Raw genomic sequence first — 20045 nt, 5'->3', positions numbered from 1 at the left:
ACGTCGCCGCACGTATCTAATTTGCGTACGGCGCGATGCATTGTGGGAGCTGCGGTATGGCCTCGGAAATGCGTGGGAGGTGGCGGTGCCCCGCCCCCGCGCTCCCTGGCTCTGTTTATTGTTGTGGTTCCACAGTGTCTGGCCCTGCCCCCGCTGGCCAACCAGGGTGGTGAGGTTGATGAGTGGCAGGCGGGACTGCCAATAGTATCGTGCGGAGGGTGGGGGGGGCGGCCGCGTTCGGTCCGCCATGTTAGGATCGTCGGGCCGCCTGACAGGGCTTCCCTTGCCTCCTCAAGATCGCGGCATGGAGCCGCAGGTGAACCTTCGTGTCACCTGCCGTGGGGAGACCCAAAGTTTCCTCGTGTCAGACTCGGCGCACACGACGTGGGCGGATGTGGAGGCCATGGTGAGCGCTGCCTGTCCCGTCCCGCCTCGCTACGGGAGGCCGAGCGGAGGGCCCGCTGCGGGGCAGCGCTGCCGTAGCTGCGGTTGCCGCAGCCGTGGGGAGCCGTGTCAGTGAGGTGCAGGGAGTGTAAGCGCCTCTCTGAGGCCCTAGCATCTTCTCTCTCGTCTTCCTAGACTGTGTCCCCCATTTCACAGGCTGTTAGAACTGGTGTTTTATTCTGCTGCTCAGTTTTTCTTTTAGCGTTAACAGTAACTTTTACTCCTGTTTATGTGCTTAGAGTGGCATGAAAAGCCTGTTTTGGATAAAGCTTCTTATGGGTCGCTTGTTTTTCTGTGTGAGCAGGTGTCCTTAGCTGCGTGCTTTGCTCTTTTCCACGGTTACGGATACTTGGTTTTGGCACTGTCTGTTCCTCTTATTTCCCACTCTTTTATGCATTGAAGTAGATAAGGTGAAGTAGCACTCTTTTGTTGCTTATAGAATGTTTTTCTGCAGACTTATCTTTGCTGTCGGGTGTACCGAGTTACTAATATATTTTTGGTTTCTTGCTTCCTGGCATCTTGTGTGTGCTAGTTTGGATATAACTGTTTTTGTTACTGGGCCATGCATGCATAGGCAGTTGCTTATGAAGGTCTGTATATCATGCACTTGGTATATTGAAGAGTTTTTGTTTGGATGTTTACTTCCAGTGCTATTTAGTGAAAATTCCTGTATGGGCTGAGGTTGAAATTGTGCAGTAAGGATTCCCTTGGTTATGTTGAAGCTGCAGTGATTTTTTTTTTTTCTTTTTTTTTTTTTTTTAATTCTGTAGCAACTGTTCTGTTTTTTTTTTTTTTTTGCTTACTCTCAAAGTTGCATTTTCAGAGATCTTGCCAGTATTTTATTTTCTTTCTTTCAGTTCTTTTTTTTAGCTAACATATTCCAGTACCTTGTAGGTGGTTCTTGCATTGTAAATTATTCAACTTCAAAGTTTACACTGCATCATCTTCACTCATCATATTTAAGTCTTCTAGAAGAGGCACTAGTTCAGGCTTAAAATACTTGGTGGCAAGTAGACCCTGCAGGAATGTCTGAATTAGTCAGAATCCTACTTGCATCAAAGCTGGAAGCAGATCGCTATGTAAGCGTGGTGCTGCCCTTCATCTTTAGTCTGAAAGTGAGGGTGTGTTTGTTCAGTTCAAGGTGTGGTGTTCTATTATAATAATGTTTCTCTAACCAAGGTAGTACCACTGGGTGTCTCTGCGCTATGTTGTGTGACTTACTGTTTCAAGGTAGTATCAGTTAAACTGTGTCTTCCGTATGTTTTAATGTGTTATTAAACATTTGGTGTTCATAAGGGATAACCCAATCTCTGGTTCTAGCTTGAGTTTTACAGGAACAATCTGTGGTGCTAGACAATATAGATACAGACCACAGTCTCTTCTTGACAAGCTGAGTTGGTTTTCTTGCTGCGCTCCCAAAATTAATTTGGGATATATCACTGGAAGAACCTGCCTGTAGCACATTCATTGCAGAGTGTTAAGTCCCAACCATCTGCTGTCTTGTAAGGCTGCTAGTAGTGTTCCTCTGTTAGGTCCAGGCTAGCAGAATGTCTTGGGTATATCAGTTTTTCACAGAGAGTTTCTGTTAAGAAAAATATAGCTTGTGTAGGTAAATGATATAAAAATGCATGTGAGCCTCAAAGACTGTTACTCAACATAGGGAAACAACAGCCTTCATTTATGGTTCATTTGATGCTGTTAGTTCTGCCCTATTAATGCAAAATACAAAATAGCTGCTCAGCTTTATTCTCCTAATTCTGATCTCTGTAATGGATTTATATGTTCAGATGTACAGTGCAACAGCCAGTGAGTAGCAGAATGAGATACTTTGCTCTTTTTAGTATTTGAATTAATCCTAGTTTCTCAAAACACAAGTAGGTTTGTGGAAAAAAGGCTGATCACCTGTGTGAGCTGTCTTCCCGGTACTTTTTAATGTAAAAGTTGGCATTCGGTGATTGTTGGCTTTAGCCTCTGTATATTGCAGTGTTTGCTGTGACTGAGTTCATTAACCCTGAGCTAGTCCTCTTATAATGGAAAGGTTATTATTATTTATTTTGGGGTAAACATTAACTGGGGAAGAAAGTGAAACATTAAAGAAATGAATTTTTTCTTTTTGTTATGGAAAGTTAGTAAAGGTTGGAGGCAAGGCACTGGGGAGAGTTGTTCAACTCCAGAAGAATGGATTTTGTAAAACTGTGTTTATTTCAACTGAGAAACTGAAGGGAGGGGTGGAAGGTTTAAAATATTTTTCCCTATTAATAATCATGCTTATTATGTCTCACTGTGGTTTTGTGTTCTTTTTTCTTACAGGTTAAAGTTTCATTTGACCTGGACAACATTCAGATCAAATACATTGATGAAGATGATGATGAGGTAAAATATCCGCCACCCCACCCTCCCAACAGGTCTACCAAAATATGTCTGGTGTGAACCTTTCTGCCTCTTGATAATTTGTAGTGGGTCCCTGAGGAGTGTGTATTATGCAGATCAGAGGTGATTTTTTTTTTTGCCCCTTGATAAGAAAATAGCTGTTAGTCTTGTGGTTTCACTCTTAATGTAGCATACTTATTTTAAAATAATATTTTTTTTAGAAGCTACTGCCTTTCTTTTTCCCACCCCGTAGAATCAGCCAGTGGTTCTATGTGCTCTGAGGGAGTGATGCTTCTGTTGAGGGACTCTTTTAGTTTTCATTTTATGAGAATAAGGTAGTTGTAACCATTTGTGTCTGCAGCCATGGTAAAGCCCTGTCTCTTCAATCTACGCTCCTTCCTCTGGAAAATGTAGGTCCCCTGTCATTAGCATATGTTTACTTAAGTGATCTGGTGTACTCAAATCCTCTGCTTGTTTTATGCAAATGCTATAATCTCCAAGCAGATTACTGTCTTGGAAAACAAATTGGTTGCTTCTGGTTGTCCTTGCTGAGTAACTTCCAGCTTGGTGTAACCTCACCCTCTCATATTCTTTCTGTTTATCTAGGGATTTAGAGTAGAATTTAGCTCTCAAACAGAAGGTAACAGAAGTGTTCCACTACTTGGTTTGTAGCTCTACTAAATTGCAGAGATGGGGATCTTAGGGCGGGGAAAAAATAAAAACAAAGGGGAAATGTCAAGATGCTTGCAGCAGCATTTCAGGGAAAGACTCTCCCTGTATTTTCCAGCCTGCATCTATATAAATATATAGATGCATCTGTTGAAGATCTTTTTCAAATACTAATAGAGTAAACATGGTTCAGAATCATGCAATGCTGTAGTGATTAAATAGCTTCTTGTATTAGTAACTTCTATATGAAAAATTGATAAATGAGCACCTGTGGAAGATGGGCTTGGCTTGTGTCTAAATCATGAAACACTTAACTGTTCTTTTGCTGAGCATTAAAAGCGACCGGATACAACATCTGTGTACGTTTATAGCAAACCCAGTGGTAGTGGCTGCAGCTTCACTCCAGTAGATGAGACCACACTTGTTCTGGGTGCTAGTAGGTGCCAGAGACCTTGCTTATTGTGCAAATCTAATAAAGGACATGGTCTACTCCAGAACACCATAACATCGATTAATGATTAAACATGGCAGCAATAACAAATATCTGCAGAAGTGGTATTTTGGAAACTCTGAATAAAAGTACATTTATTCTGAAAGCGTGTTAATTTTAAGAGAATCACAAAAATATATCAGTGGCTATTACTCACTATTATTTCTCTTTGCAGGTCTCTGTGAATAGCAGAGGTGAGCTGCTACTTTACTGAAGTGAAATCAGTAAACGGACCCCAACTGTTGTTCGTGTTTTTGGAGAAGCAGTTGAGAATGCTTGGGTTTTGATTTTTGCATTTTATGTATGGTGGGACATCAAATTCTTCCCAAAGCAAGGAGTTTTTGATCCATAGGAACAAATTGGAAATTACTAAATTGGTGGAATGTGAAGTCTAGGCTGTGAGAGCATGTTTGCTTGTTGTCATGTATACAACTTCTTCTTTCAGTAGCACTATTTTAAAAGAATTTACAGAAGGTATGGGAGAAATTGCTTGATGTAAGGGTCCCTAAATACTGTGTGCTAAACTTATATCTGTTGTTTGAGACAGGGAAAATTTACATTTCTTTCCCTTTTTCTTTAGAGGAATATGAAGAAGCTCTGAAGGTAAATGCTCTCTTTGACTTTTTTTCAATATATTTATCCTTCTCCAATTAAAATTGGTGTATCTGAGAAAAAAAAGCATTACCTGGCCCATGGAAATCAGAATAACTTGGTGTTATAGCTTTGGACACTAGCTTGAATGTTTTGCTACAATATTTTTTTCCATCTAGGCTAAACTTGATTTGTATAAATTAGTTGAATAGACAGTTGTGATTCAGGGCCCTGAGCAGCCAATTCATTGGTTAAATGACTGGCTTTCTCAAACACTTAAATGGTAATCCCATGGTTGGAGATACTGGGCTCTAATGGGATCCCTTTAAAAATCTTGCCACGTAGACTCTATTGCCAGAGAGTACAACATTAAAACTTTAATGGTATCAATGCTTAGTTACTTTATAAGCAGTTAATTTTACTTAGGCAAAACAAGAATTGCATTCCTTTAAATTTCAGTTGTACAATATTAATGCTTTCAGAACTTTTTGCTCATGGTCTGAATCTCAAATCTGATAATAATTTGAAAATAATGACAAATTAAAATCTACTGAAAGTTCCTGGACAGAATCTTTATTGTTTACTGGCCCATATAAACAGTTTTATTGTAGATTGAAAAATTTCTGCAGAATATCTGCATAAGTATCCTTTTGCTTATAATAAACTTTGTAATAAGCATATTGTTAACCTTATAAGAATGGCAGAATAGAATATCAGCTGACCGTACCTTGGCATTTCACCCAATTTTTCTTTATGTATGTGTTAGTCTTTCCCCAACCTCTCCAGTATAGTGTAGTGCTGTATTTTTACAGCATTTTGTATGTTGGTTGCAAGTGGAGTAAATATGGTGTGTGTGTACTGTTTATTTAGATTGCAGTTAGACAAGGAAATCAACTTCAGATGAATGTATATGAAGAAAACTCTTCTCTGAAAGAAACTTCGTATTCTTGTTCTTTGCAACTACATGAAAAAACTGTGACAGAAAAGTTGACACTTACTAAAGATGAGAAGAAACCTCTTTTGCACTATTCCATGCTAGCTCAGGGATTAGAGGAAGACATAAAAAATGAAAAGGAGCTGACAATTCAGGTAGGATGCAGAGCTGGATTAAATATTCATTAAAACAAAGAATTCATAAGTGTAATTCACTTTATAGGCTGATCGTCATCTTTAGCCATACATAATGGGTATGTATGGGTAACTTGAATTCGGAAGTTGGTCTTCATTTTCAGCTACCTGCACACCCATTGAAGCTTGCAAAATTGTTTGAATGTCTTCAAGAGGCTATTTTGATGCAGCATTTAGAAATACAGATTCTTTCATGTTTACTGTTCTTAAGTATTTTGATAAAAAAGCAGTTGGTCTCCTGAAGCTCTGATTGCTGTCTAGTAACTTCTGGTTGACTTGATTTCTTTGGCTTTGATGTATGATTATACTCAAATGTAAGTAAGGCAGAAATCTTTCAGGCAAATGTCAGTTGCTTCCTTGTGTTGCTTTTCCACTGTTCTCTGAAGAACTTGAAATATTTTTTTTTTTTTTTGTAAAGACATTTGAGGGGAGAGCTATTTGAAAGTGGTTAACTTGCTGTATTGAGGTTTTTTTCAGCTTTGCACACTTAAGGTTTGTGAACGTATTTTTGTGGTATGTTTTTCTGTTTGTTTTGGTTTTTTCTCCAGCAAAAGTTAAATCACACTAGAAAAGGAAGAACAAATGAAAATCCCCCAGAATGGTTTACTAGCTACTTGGAAACAGTAAGTGTATTTTCTTCTGAATTTTGGTATTCTTAAAGGAATATAGGCTGTGGGTGGAAAAGATACCTGTGATGCCTGACTTTCTGTATCTGATTACACTTCCTCTCAGTACTTGTGACCAGGATCTTAAAGGGCATTTAGGCATCTAATCACGTTGCTTTTGTGGTGATAAATGGAAACTAGATGTCTGACTATGACTGTGCAGCGTAGGTGTTACCTTAAAAAAAAAAGAAGTTTGATACATGCCACTTCTTGTGAAAAGTGGATTGTTTTGGCTTATGCACTTGATTTGTTTGAGTGTAGTTTCAAGTACCTCCCATGATAGAATACTTGTTGCACTCCAGATGGTCCTAGGAACTTCAGGGCACTCATATGAGAGAGAGCATGAAATACAATGTTGCTGTTGGAGACTCTTGTTTGACCAGTTTCAGTAGGGTAATACTTAAGGCTTCCTGGGATTTGAAGCATAGCATTTGATGACCTTGCTTTTCTTGATTGTTCAGTTTAAGAAAATACTTTGAGACCATTGAGTATAACCTATAGGTTAATAAGATGTGGTTGTTAACTTGTTTTGAACAGCTAATAAACATCACTGAGAAGCAATTAGATATGAATGCTAAGAATTAATTGACTAGTGAGTTCTTGAAACTAAAAGGTAGAGTGTACAATAGCATATGCGTTTAGCTTTAAGCTTTTTTTTTCTAGAGCCTCCCTTCCTTTGCCACCTCTTTATACAAACTAAAGATAGAGGAACTTAATAGTTGTATTTAGAACATCCCTGGTGGACAAAATCAGGACTTAATAGTAGAGACTCCAGAGGGGTTTGTTGGGAGTTGTGTTAATTGTCTTGGAGATTAGTTTCCTTCCCTTCATGCAGCGTTATGGAAGAACCACCTTAATACTGTAAGCATGAGTATATGATTTTTTATTTGCCTTGTCAAAAGCTATGGGCTGGTATTTTCTAAAATACAAATCCTCTTTGAGGAATGTGATACTTGTTAAGTTTCATCTGGAATGTGCTGGGTGGATGGGAAGTGGATTCTGAATTGCGTTATGATTTAGGGATTGGGAGACTTGGGACAATGTAATCCAACTTTTGAAGCTGCATGGGTGGGTCTCATCCATGGTTACTTTTTTCCAGTTCAGGGAACAAGTAGTTAAGGAAACTGTTGAGAAACTGGAACAGAAGCTCTATGAGAAGCTTGTTCATCACAGTCAGCCTCCAGATTTTTCCGAGAGCTCTATTACAGCAGCACCTCCAACTTCAGAGAGCCAACCAGGGAATGGCAACCAGTGTGACTGGCTGATCTCCTGCTGCAACTGCCAGGCCCGAATTGTTGGAGTTCGCTACCAGTGCAGGTAGAATATGATGAGAGATGGGAGCATGGGAAACCTAACATGTAGGGTGTGTGAGTGAGTCCGAGAACCTATTCTGGTGGTGTAGACTTCCAGATTTCTAATCTGCAGCATGCTATACATTTCAGAATGTCTAGTGTGTGTCTCACAAACAGCTTATATTCTCTGCTGTGGTCGCTAGACCTTATCTGCGTAAGAGTAAGATTAATACTGTTTTGAGAAAATGTGATTGTTACTGAGAGAGTGTTTTTGAGTGCTTCATAGCACTCAAACACTCCTTTACCTTTTTTGCATATAACATGCAGTAATTGTAAAGGAGAATGTTTAGTTCAGTTAACGAAAGAAGAAAGCAAAACTTAAAACCACCAGTCTATAATAGTGCTTTATTTAGTTCTGACACTTAATGAGACTAAGGCAGGTCATGGGCTTTTTTAATGATCTCACTGTTGTCAGTTTAATAATATGAAATAGGTCTTGCTGAGTGTCTTAAGTAAGGTGTCAAAAGTGAGGTTTTTATTTGAATGAGGCAATTGCTGTAAAAGTAAGTATTTTAGGACTAGGCAGCAGCAGTGAATGGAATGCCAACAGGGTTTTTTCTTTGTATGTTTATTTTTCTTGCCGGCAGGAGATGACAGTCTGTTTTTTAGCAGTCCTGTTCCTGCAGGACCAATCTGCTTTGCATCCCTGAATACTTTAGTTGACTTATCCTCTGTTTTCATAAGTATGATGCAGTTTCTGGCATTGGATTTCAGTATACTGTTTTATCCTTTATAGCAACAATTGTTAGTCACTTCTGCTAAAGGAAGCATCAGGTTTTTTTCAAAGTGTGTTCAAGAAGGAAGTGGGAACTATTACAGTTTTGCCAAGAAGAGAGGTACTGATCCAGATATTCCAAATGGCTCCAAATATTGATGTATAAGTGAGAGAACCAGCTTCTGTTTCACTCAGGCACTGCTTACAGTGGTAGTATGATACAGAGTTGTTTCTCTGCGGAAATGTAAGGATTAATTATCCTTCAGTGTCTCTTTCTAGTGCATTAATTCTTTGCCTGCCTCTTGGTAACCTTCTGCCTTTTCTGCTTTTCAGCCTTTGTCCAGCGTACAATATCTGTGAACAGTGTGAAGCAGGAACATATGCACATGATCCTAACCATGTCTTGTTAAAGCTGCGAAGACCTGTACTATGTATTGCTGAGAATTACAGCCTTGCAGAGTTTTCATCTCGCCTGCCTGCTACTCTGGAGCAAGTTAGGTAAATGGTAGTGCCTGTCAGTACCTGACAAGATTATCCTGATAGCAAAGTGGGAACACCTGTATTGGGGTTGATGTTCAGCTTTTAGATTTAGAGATAACAAGAAATGGAAATGGTATTCCAACTGTATTGTGCGTAGCTAAAAATAGCTAAATACTAATAAATGGCCCAAGCCATGAATCTTACAGTGTTTTTAATAACAAAGTAGAAAAGACAGAGTTTTGTGTTTATAGGTGGGTAACAGACTTTGAGAGCTTGCTTTTTCTTTGAGCGTACTGTAATCTGCCTTCAAGTGTGCTCTTTCACTGATGCCATTCAAAATACCTTCACAAGCAACTATGAAGATGTTCTTAAAATTGTCTGGTATCCAGTCTAGAACCATAAGATATTTCCTGAAGTGTTCCCTTTGAGGCTAAGACTGTGTTGGCTAAAGCTAAATTCTAATCAATTTATTGTATTGTAACAAGGTGGATATTCTCTCTGCAGGCTCCAGAAGCAGATGGACAAAAGATTTCTGAAGGCAGAAAAGCAAAGATTACGAGCAGAGAAGAAACAGCGGAAGGCAGAGGTCCGAGAGCTCAAAAAGCAGCTAAAATTGCACAGGAAAATTAATCTGTGGAACTCGGTCCATGTATTGGAAACTAATGGCTCACCTGCTCTGAAATCTGAGAGTCTCCAACCTAATACCTTCCTGTAAGAGATGTTGTTAGCTGAGTGTTTCTTAGTTGTGCTGTCTGACCTCTCATGATGGGACCAAGTTAAAGTAACAGGAGGAAGTTTATGAAATTGCTGATTTAAAGTATCATTTGTCATTAGACTCTGAGAATTTTGTCTAAATGGAATTTGCAAGGTGGAGTGTTTCTACTTGGGAGGAAAGTAGGAGAAGAAAAAAAGCAACTGATGGTTATTACCAGAAACTTGTAGATTTATATAGATTTAGGCGGAAGGGGAATGCCTAGGTTTACATATATACACATGCATGTGCATACAGTGTAAATTAATGTTATTACCAGTTTTAAAAAAGTCTGTATCTTCCTGCTATATTAAGTGTCTCTGCATAAAGTCAAGTACATTCTGTGTGCTTATGTTCAGTGCCTTTTTTTTTTCTCTTAGGCTGAGGCTCATTAGACAGCAGCCTTTGCAGGCAACCACTTTGCATTTTCCATTCCCTTTTGGTTTTATGAATGTACAGGTGTAAAACTTGTGTATAGTTCTAGTTTTTTTTAATTCATCCCTTCCGTTTAGGGCATTCAATAGTCAAATTAACATTAATCAGTTACTTAGATTTGTGGGGAGCTTGAAACAGCTATCTTTGCTTCCTTCTTGCTGAACAGGTGTGTTATAGGAACAAAACCAATGTTAATTTAGGTCTGAATTCTTTCTTTTAGCTCTTCTAAAGTTGGCATGTATATGAGCTGCTTCACCAGTCCTCTCTGAGTGCGCTCAAATTAACAGTAAAGCTTTGGATTAAATCTATTTTTGAGCCCCTTTCAAGCAAAAACCTGGTATCTTACTGAAAAAGGTTGCTTGTAAGGCCAAGCAAGACACTAGCGCTTAGACCAGAGCACAATCTTTTTGCTTCAACATCATAAAAATGACTTCATTCTCTGGCAGAATAACATAGCCCAAAGTGTTGTCAGACTAAATCAAATCAAGTGAAGAACAGTGAGCTTTTCTCTGTTAAACCTGAGTTCTGTAATTGTAATAATATTCTTCCAATTAAGAAAATGTTGTTCCGATGTGTTTCTTTTTTCCTTAAGCAAAGTGAACTGCTATGTAGTGTTTAGGCTTAAGATGAAAACAGTAGCTAAAACGTTAAGAATTTTGAAATGCTTCCAGAGGTAGAAAAAGAAAACAAACTAAATGGCTGCCTCGCATGTTTAGCCAGTGAAATAACAGCTGAATGACTTCCTCAGTTTGGTAGTGTTTTGGTGTATTTTGTTTATTTGTTTCCTCCCCCCAGTCCCAGGAGTCCTAGTCAACCCTTCCAAGCAGTTGTCCCAACACTTAGTGCAGTGTTTGTGGATGAGAATTTGCCAGATGGGACTCACTTGCAACCAGGAACAAAGTTTATCAAACACTGGCGAATGAAAAATACTGGCAACGTGGAATGGAGCTCAGACACAAAGGTATCTTGCCTTTGCTATTGCTTTTACACACTAAAATAGTTCTGGAAGGTAATATTTGTATGCATTGGGAATCTGAATTCTCTGTCAGAACCTGTGTAGGGTTTCATTTGGCCTGTTAATTCACAAGCTGGGAATTCTGGAGCATAAGCTGTGTAGGCACTCTTTACAGCTGCAGACTATAGGAGGAAAGCAATCAAGATTAACATCACTGAACATGTGGTCTAGTGCTGTTATGATGTTGCAGTTCAACCTTGTTTACAACAGGTGTGTTGCTTTTCTGACTTCAAAAAGCCTTTCTTCTGTGAGTGACTGTGTTCATGTTGAAAGATGGGGGTATCTTACTTTGTGGTGATAGTGACTAATGTGAGAATGTTTACTAGCAGCCTCTCTTCTCTATGCCTAGTGTCTACAAGGCCTTTCAGCACAGGAACTTTAAGTGCTCCTTACTGCCTGCAGTTTGCAGAGAAGCTTGTGAAGTTAACTTTTGCTTTTTCTGTTGTACATTTCAGCTGAAACTTATGTGGGGAAATCTGACCTTGGCATCTTCTGAAAAAAAAGATGTGTTAGTGCCGTCTCTTCCATCTGGACAAGTAGGAACCGTTTCAGTTGAGTTTGTAGCTCCTAATATAGAAGGAACTTACACCTCTCACTGGAGACTGTCCCACAGAGGGGAACAGTTTGGGCCCAGGATCTGGTGCAGTATTGTTGTGGATCCCTCCCCAGCTACTGACTATCTAGAAAGCAACTGGAAGGATTCTGACTCCTGTCAGAAGGATAAAGCTTCCAGCACCAAACAGGCAAGTGATTAATTTGGTATTTGGGTCAGTTCTGAATTGCCTAGTAGAAGGACCAATGTGTATTGTTTGGTGCAATGGTGTAGAGTCCCTAACTATATTGATTTCCAGGGGACTCTTTAGTTACTTGCTTCTAGTTTTTATTTTTAATAGTAAAGAAACAACTTTTATTGCATTTTTAAATTCTAAAATGGTCATTCTTTTTTGTCATTCTTTTTGACAGGCATGGGATTAGTTATGAGTGTTGCAGCTATTTGTCTAGCTTCTTTGATTGAACTGAAGCGCTGCGGGATTTATATTTATGTTAGATCTTGTCCTTTTGGCTCTCTTTCCAAGTTACTTGTGTTCTTATACACAAAATTCAGGCTTTACCTTTCATGTAATTATTTCCTGCCTGCCTAAGGGGACTCTGGGACATTACTTTTTTGCTTTTGCAGGATGCTTCCTTAAAGACAGAAGCAGGTGCTCAACTGATGGGTGAAATCATGGAGCAGGCTGAAATACCTCTGCCAACTATTCCTTTAAAGATCAAAAATCTGCCAAGTGAGAGAGAATTTTATATCCCATCAGTTGATCTCCTCACTGCACAGGTAAAGTGCTAAAATTCAGGTAGAGATAAAACAAACCACCTTGGGTTTGATATCTAGGTACATAGACATCCATAAGAATAAAAAGCTTCTGGGCTCTAAAATAACCACTGTATTTTTGGGAAGAGTATATTGCATTTTAAGTAGCAGAACTATTTTCTTAAATTAGTATTGGGGACTGTCATTATGTTGAAGGTATGCACAGGACAGACTTAAGATTCTCAGAGTCACAACGTTGGGTCTTTCTCTGGCCCCTAACAAGGGAGTACTTAGCTCTGCCTCTTGCTGCCCTAATTTGTGTACCATGTTCTATGATGTGAATGTATGTTATGGGAAAACCGCCCTCTGAGCTCATGTTGAGTAACTAATTAAAGTAGAGTTATTTGTAAGTTCCTGGGATCTGGTGCTGGGAAGTACAGCATAGGATTCCATTTCAGCGTTTGCTGATGAAAACTGTGGTGTTTTTTTCTGTAGGATTTGCTGTCCTTTGAGCTGTTGGACATTAATATTGTGCAGGAATTGGAGCGAGTGCCACACAATACTCCTGTTGGTAAGGTTCTCCTATATCTGTGTGCTGTCTCTAGCAGAGAGAGCTATCCTTTGTATTTTTCAGTCTTGGCTTCTTTTCAGCTTCACATCCCCAAGACCATAAGATTCCAGACATTGAAGAAGGCTGCCATTTTCTTTGCTTAACCAGTGCCAGTGTAATGCTAAGCTAGCTGTTTATTTCACCAAATTATCTTGTAAGATAACTGGGTTTCTTCAGTCTTAGAAAAATGTGGTTTAAAAAAGGGTAACTTCTGAAAAGGTTGCCTCCTGGAGGAAGGAAGGTTCCTACTGCCTTAGTGCCAATTATCTTTGCTACCTTTGTTTTTCAGACATGACTCCCTGCATGTCCCCTTTGCCACATGAAAGCCCCTTGCTGGAGAAACCTGGCTTAGGTCAGATAGAGGAGGAGAATGAGGGGAGTGGATTTAAACCAGTGCCTGGTAAGCAGTAGTCATGGGGAGCTTGGGGGTGAGGGGAGGAAGATATTGTCACTTCTGTGCCGTCAGCAGACTTGATGTCTAAAAAGAATTCTAGTCCTGTCTTTCCCTTTTGTGGAAAAACAAACAGTTGTTTGGCTCAAACCAGTAGTCTGATGTGTAATATATGTATGTCTGGAGCATAATATATGTAGAATTCAGAAATGCAAATGCTTCTCTTGATTTGTCCAACCACTAGAATTGTTGGGAGAATTAAGAATTTGCCCTTCATAGACTAGATTACACTCAAACACTCCAGGTGTGGCCCCCGTATTTCTCAATTACTTTCACATTCAACTTGAACTGAATTCCCAAATCTTTCAATTTTTAAAAAGAATTAACACATAGAGTCAATTTAGCCTTGGCTAGCCTGAAAAATTCTTCTTGTATTTCCATGTGGTAGCGTTAAAATTATCTGTTGTGCTTCCCTTTCAAAGGAATGACGGAAGCCTGCTTTCCTGCAGATACTTGCAGACTGAAAGTGAAAGCTGAACATCCATTGAACCAGGAGGAAGGGGAAGAAGATATGAGTGGGACTCAGTTTGTCTGTGAAACTGTAATTCGGTCTCTAACCCTGGATGCTGCACCTGACCATAAGCCCCCACAAAAAAAGAAAATCCTCCAGAGTAAGTACTGTCTCTAGCTGGCTTCTGTGGCTTTACTTTTTTGCAGTCAGACATTGGCCACAAATTGCCCTGCACTGCAGGTGGTGACAAGCTTTAATTGTTTTTCCTGATTGTTTTATTAGACTCTTTACAAACATTGCAAGACACCTTCAGTTGCAGTATGATAAATGAAGAATCTTCTAGAATAAAAAGTAATTTCGCTTCCAAAAAGGAAGCAAAGAGTCATCAGTCAGAGGCAATGACAGAAAATGACTGTGGTAAGTAAAATAGGTTTGAATTTAAGATAAAGCTGTAATAAGGGCTAAAAAAAATTGGGTGTAAAAAGATCTGACACTGTTCTAGGAAATTGATCCTCATAAGGTCAAGAGAATCATTATTTTGTCAAAAAATTGATGTCAGTACTCTGAACAAGCAGCTAGTTTAAGAGCTGCTTTAAAAAAAGCAAAACTGAGACATAAAGGTTCCCATTGGGTATTCGAATAAGTGCTCATAATGTTAAACATGGCCGGCGTTTCCATATTTTGTACATGTAGCTTGAAGTCAGTGCTTTGAACTGTTTCTGATGTATGTAATTTAGAAGCTGGAAACTGCTATTTTAAGTTCTCAGTGTAGCTCTTATTCCTGTTTTTATTATAAGCAGTATACATATATCAGCAGCCTATCTGCATAGGCTTAACAGTAAGATCTATTACTCCTTCACACTATACCCCCACCCTCCCCCCCCAATATATACCATTAATAGCAGTAGCAAAAGTTTACAGTTGTTTCTGAATACTTGCCTCTCATGTCTGGGTCAATACTGTCTTTGCTGTTATCCATACAAAATGGATAGAGTGTTAATACTTAGCATTTTTTTTTCCTGTTAGGGGACCTTCCACTATCTGATGAGAGACCAAGCCCCTGTAGTGATACTGGCAATTCTGATGAGGAGGAAGAAGATGATGATAAAGATGATGTTCAAAGTCAAGGCTCCTCTGCTTCGTCAGAGGATTATATCATTATTCTCCCTGAGTGTTTTGACACCAGTCGTCCTTTAGGGGAGTCTATGTATAGTTCAGCTCTTTCTCAGCCCAGTTTGGAGAAGAGAGGAGAACCAGAAACAGGAGCAGAGCATCCAGAAGGAGGAAGCCAGCTGCAGATCCACAGTGTCAGTGATACTTTGACAACCTCACAGACACTGGCTATAGTACCACTAACCCCAGAGATTGCGGACACCTTACCCCAGACGCAAAGGTATACTTCTTGGACAAGAACAAAATGGTTATGTTAGTGTTGCTGTAGAGTCTGCAATGCTGTGCTTAAGTTCGGTGTCCAAACAGAAATTGTTGCAACAAAAGTTTTGTCACATACTGGAGTGAATGTCCTAAAGCCTGTACTCACTGATTAGGTGAGTGCAAGAGAGGGAAAGAAGGGAGCATGTGAAGCTTTTTTTTTTTTTTTTTTTTTTTTCCCCCCTGTTGATCTTGACCTACCTACATGTGTACATGTAGAATGAAAGTAGTAAAAGTAATTTTTTTTGCCTTATGTTCTCAGGAATCTTGCATCTCTTCAGAATCGTATCTTTCAAGAACCAAACATATCAGCATTGGAGAATATCTCTTCCACTCCTCATCATCAAATAAGAGAAGATATTGACGGTACTTAATGAAGGGTGCATCCTATTGTTATCACCTATTCCTTATGCCTAGTATTGGATTTGATGTCTTGTTATTCTTGAGGAGAGCAGAAATCTACCAAGTAATGATTGTTTTTTCTCTGGTGTTGAAATTTTACTATATAGAAGATTTGAATAAAGAAATAATTGGCTTTGTGGATCAGTTAAGAGCATCTATTCATTAGAAGTGGTAGGAGGGTACTCAAAAGTATTTGTAGGCATCTAGAAAATTACCTTGTTCTGGAATTAATGAGCTATGTATTTAAGCTGCTGTTAAAATGACTGGGAACTCAGACAGCAGTTCATCTCATGTTAAAGTGAACACCCGCTGACTAATCAGCCAAATGACTTCTGAAATACTTCGGTTGTTTTGACTGCAGTGAGAATCTTGCATATCTAGTTTGTGTCTGGATAACTAAACTTGAAAGTATTAATTTTGGACTGAATCACACTCCCATTTATGTACATGTTGCATCTCTTCAGCTTTTCATTAACTGGGCATGTTGATGTGATATTTTCTTTTTTTCTTGCTTTTCTAGAACCTAGTGGCAAAGTCAGTCATGGACCAGGATCTTCTGGATTTCTAACTAGTAAACAGAAGTGCTCAGAATACCCAAGGTAATGAAACTGAAGCTGTGACTTCACAAATACTGTTTTAAACTAAGAACTGCTAAATTAGGCACCTAGGAAGAAGCACTGGCTTAGAGATTTCATGTAGTCAATATTTTGGAGAAAGGCCTCCCTTAAAGGAAACATATACTGAATTATATAATGCTATATTTTCATAAGATCTCGGTTTCTACTTAGGAAAGTGAAGGATGCAGAATTGGCAAGCAAAAGTGTATGAAGAGCTCAAGCTGAAACCTTCTAAAAATTCTGTGGTGTTTTTCTGGAAAATCTCAGGATTCTTAAAATAGGGATTTTGTAAGTTAGCTACAAAGTTAAGCATCTTAAGACACTGAGGCTGAAGGAATAAGACAAAGCATTGAGCAGAATATTAAGTGACTTAAGAATTGATGGAAAACAAACGGAAGTTACTCTGGCCTGAATGGATGTGTCATAGTATGCAGCTTTCATGTATAGATGTACTCTTCTGGGTGAGAATACTTAATTCTTTACAAAAGGTCATGTTATGGAAGCAAACTAAGGTACATTAGCATAAAACCATAATTTAATAGAAGGTATCAAGAACGAAGGAATAGGCTTCTTACATAGCTCAATTACTGAACAGCAGTGATTCCTTTGTATCATAGGTTGTTCTCTCCAACAAGAACTAAATCTCAGTTGTCACATCAACAGGGAGAGACTTGTGTTTCGCATGAAACAAACACGTGGCTTTAGTGACCCTAAAGTAATGCTTGACTTCTCCGCAGATACCCTCAAGGAAGCAGCATTGCAGGAGAACTAGTTAAAGGAGCTTTGTCGGTTGCTGCTTCTGCCTACAAAGCATTATTTGCTGGACCACCCATTATACAACAGGTAAATGTCTTTCCTGTATGCTATGTGAGTTTCACAGAATGCCAACCTTAAAATTATAGGTGCATGTTTTATAAATGTATCAGTATTTTCTATAGGACTTCATGCAATAGTAAAATGTTAAGCTTGATGGCATCCCTTTGAAGTATGCTGCTCTACCAGCAGATAGGGAAATCGATACCATGGGGATAGAAGCATGTCTCTTACACCATCATGTAAGAGTAGTAATTCACCTTTAAGTGAACAGTGAAAGTGAATATAAATGGCTAATTGTGGACAAAAGGGCCCCTGTGCCTTAATTACATCCCAGTATAATGTAAGACCACTGCTTCAAATGGCAAAAATAAATGATCTTTTTATAGCTTATTTCACTATCTTTTTGTTTTCAGCAGCCTGCAGCTACAGAAGAGCACACTGCCACTCTTCTATCCAGTCTGTGTGAGATGGGATTCTGTGACAGGCAGTTAAACCTGCGACTGCTGAAGAAACACAACAATAATATGGTTCAAGTGGTAACTGAATTGCTTCAGATCACTAACAGTGACTGGTACAGCAGTAGATGCTGAACCTTCCTGGTGGAAGGAGGAATTGTCTTCATTGAGTAAACTCTCGTTAAACACTGCAACAGTAGCAGGCTGCTCTTCAGCTGCTTTCTGTTTGGAGGTGTGACTAAAACTTTGGCTTTTCTTTGAGCTTTTGACTTTTTTTCTCATGGAAATGTCAAACAGTGCTTGTCACAGCATCTTATGAATTGGAGACCAGAATTTCAACTGTTATTTGGACCTCATAGTTAAATGAGTAGTCTTTAAGTCTCTAATTTCGTACTGAATCCTTTTATCAGGGAATTCTGTAGAATTACTTAAACCTCCACCCAGATAAGAACTTCCCCTTTGATTGTGTGTAAGATTTTTTTTTTTCTTTAGGCAGCTGGAAACTTGTTTTGTTGACCTTATAACAAGCTTTGGAATAGGAACCAATGTAAAATGCTGCTGTAAAATGTAGTCTTGCCTAATTTACAAGAGATGCCCCCAACTAAAAAGTTGTTTATTCTGATACGATTTAGTAATTGATGTGTCCAATGCATGATAGTAATATAACAGACTTAAATCTTACAAATGAGTCTTAGAAGAAAAACATCGCTCATACATGAAAGCTATCTTGAACCATCAAACAACTTTTGAAAAGTCTGAAAGTGTAACCACTGTTAAACTGATAAATGCCAGGGAAGTCATTGTTTCTTGTAGCAGAATGAAGCAGGAGAGTGAATTTACCAGCAGCAATTGAACCAGCTCTAGTAATGATAGTGCAAAACATACCTCTAACAGGAAAATACAGCCTACGTAAAATATTTTGTTAAACATGGAGTGTAAGAGTAGGAAGGGCCTTTCTAAGAATCTTTACAGGCTCTTTGTAAAAATGTTAAAAATTTGACCACTACCTTTTTTCAGTATAGTGCAAAACTTTTATTCTGTTAATACCACATAGAAGAATTGAAGAATGTATAGAAACCCAGACCTGAATTGGAGTACAAACTCTGGTAATGTTTAGGAATGGGCAGAGTGCTTGAGGTAGGGATTGTGTGACTTACAATTATAGTTTGAAAAATGCATTAACTTAAGGAGTTTTAAGTGTACAGTCTCCTGTGATGGTTCTAGCTGCTCCCATGTTTCCATAGACACTTCTGCAGGATTCATTTTTCTCACAAGATTTTGCTTTAGATGCCCATATTTAATTTGAAAATCTAAGAATTCCCTTCTATATGTGCTAAGAGAGATTTGATTCTGAAGAATCGCAAGAAACAAGCAACATATACTGCTGTGCAGTGGTGTATCCATAGATGACTTTTCAGAGTCCAGTCCCTCTGAAGGTGACAGCAGTGTTGGCTATGTTCTTACTTCTAAGCAAACTTTTTTCCTTGCTGCAGTAAGAGACCATTGATCCTAAAATATTTCATATTACTGCTGCTTCAAACTAAGGTGTTCCTGTTTTGTCACAATGTAGCTGAAGTAGTATCAGTATTGTGACTGACCAGGTGATGAGTAGTAGTAATTTTTTAAAAGATGTAATACCCTTAGAGATAAGATACCATTAAACTAATTGAAGAAAAAAAATATCATACCATTTTTTTGTTTTAAACCTATTTTTATAGATTGTGGAAGATATACTCTTTAAATGTTTATTTTGAAATACAGTAGAACTATTTTGCAGTGTTTCCCATCTCTCTGTATGCCAGTACAGCTGCCTGCTGTGGACCAGATAAAGATCTTTCTGTAACTTGAAACCGGTGTTCCCCCCCCCCCCTTAATTTATGCATAGTTTTGAGTATCTTTCGCTTATGCCTATGCTAGAATGAGGAGGAGGAAATGACATGGATGAAGTGCAGTAGCTGGTGAAATTTCTAAGCATAGTGTGGTTATCTGCTTTGATCTGGAATGCCCAGCAGGACACATGTTCTTTCTGTGTGTACCCTCATACTTGGAATGTTACTGTGTTCTATAAATTAGCAAAACACTAAGACGTTTGAGGAGGAACACTTCATACAGAGTGAAATGTGACGTGTGAAATGCCGTTTTCTCTAGGTGACTTTTTACTAGGGTTTAGATAATGTATGCTCAGGCTTAAGATGTTTCTGTTGGCTTTGTATATTTTGTTAATGGATGCATGGTATAATTTATCTTATATTCTATAGTGCAGACATGACCTCTGTATCTTATTTAGGGTGAGCACTTTAAAGTCAACTGTGATGAGGGGGAGGACCACCTCTTCCTCCGTCCTTACAATAAAACTCTTTATCCCTCCGGCTGTCCCTCGGGCTCTTGACAAGCAGCGGGC

The 20045-nt window shown here is 38.8% G+C and overlaps 1 protein-coding gene across 9 annotated transcripts; it reads left to right on the top strand.

The window, feature by feature from the left end:
* The first annotated feature begins 202 nt into the window (after window positions 1-202).
* NBR1 (NBR1 autophagy cargo receptor) lies at window positions 203-20011 on the top strand. Of its 9 annotated transcripts, none has more exons than XM_069786224.1 (21): window positions 203-406; window positions 2755-2817; window positions 4149-4167; window positions 4554-4576; window positions 5435-5653; window positions 6241-6315; window positions 7457-7674; window positions 8758-8922; window positions 9409-9615; window positions 10886-11051; window positions 11561-11814; window positions 12267-12435; window positions 12907-12982; window positions 13311-13421; window positions 13895-14083; window positions 14206-14340; window positions 14950-15316; window positions 15617-15720; window positions 16277-16355; window positions 17111-17216; window positions 17603-20011. In XM_069786224.1, the coding sequence occupies exons 1-21, from the start codon at window positions 248-250 to the stop codon at window positions 17777-17779; spliced, it is 3081 nt and encodes a 1026-aa protein (XP_069642325.1). In that variant the 5' UTR covers window positions 203-247; the 3' UTR covers window positions 17780-20011. The 9 variants fall into 9 exon arrangements, 8 of the variants coding, with proteins under 8 accessions (XP_069642325.1, XP_069642326.1, XP_069642324.1 ...); XM_069786225.1 differs by having other exon boundaries at window positions 11561-11848; window positions 12283-12435; window positions 13922-14083; XM_069786223.1 differs by having other exon boundaries at window positions 11561-11848; window positions 12283-12435; window positions 17606-20011.
* Window positions 20012-20045: the final 34 nt, after the last annotated feature.

This window comes from Haliaeetus albicilla, chromosome 7, assembly GCF_947461875.1.
Source record: "Haliaeetus albicilla chromosome 7, bHalAlb1.1, whole genome shotgun sequence".
In the NCBI taxonomy this organism is placed as follows: Eukaryota; Metazoa; Chordata; class Aves; order Accipitriformes; family Accipitridae; genus Haliaeetus; species Haliaeetus albicilla.
This window is presented reverse-complemented; position numbering and strand designations above follow the sequence as displayed.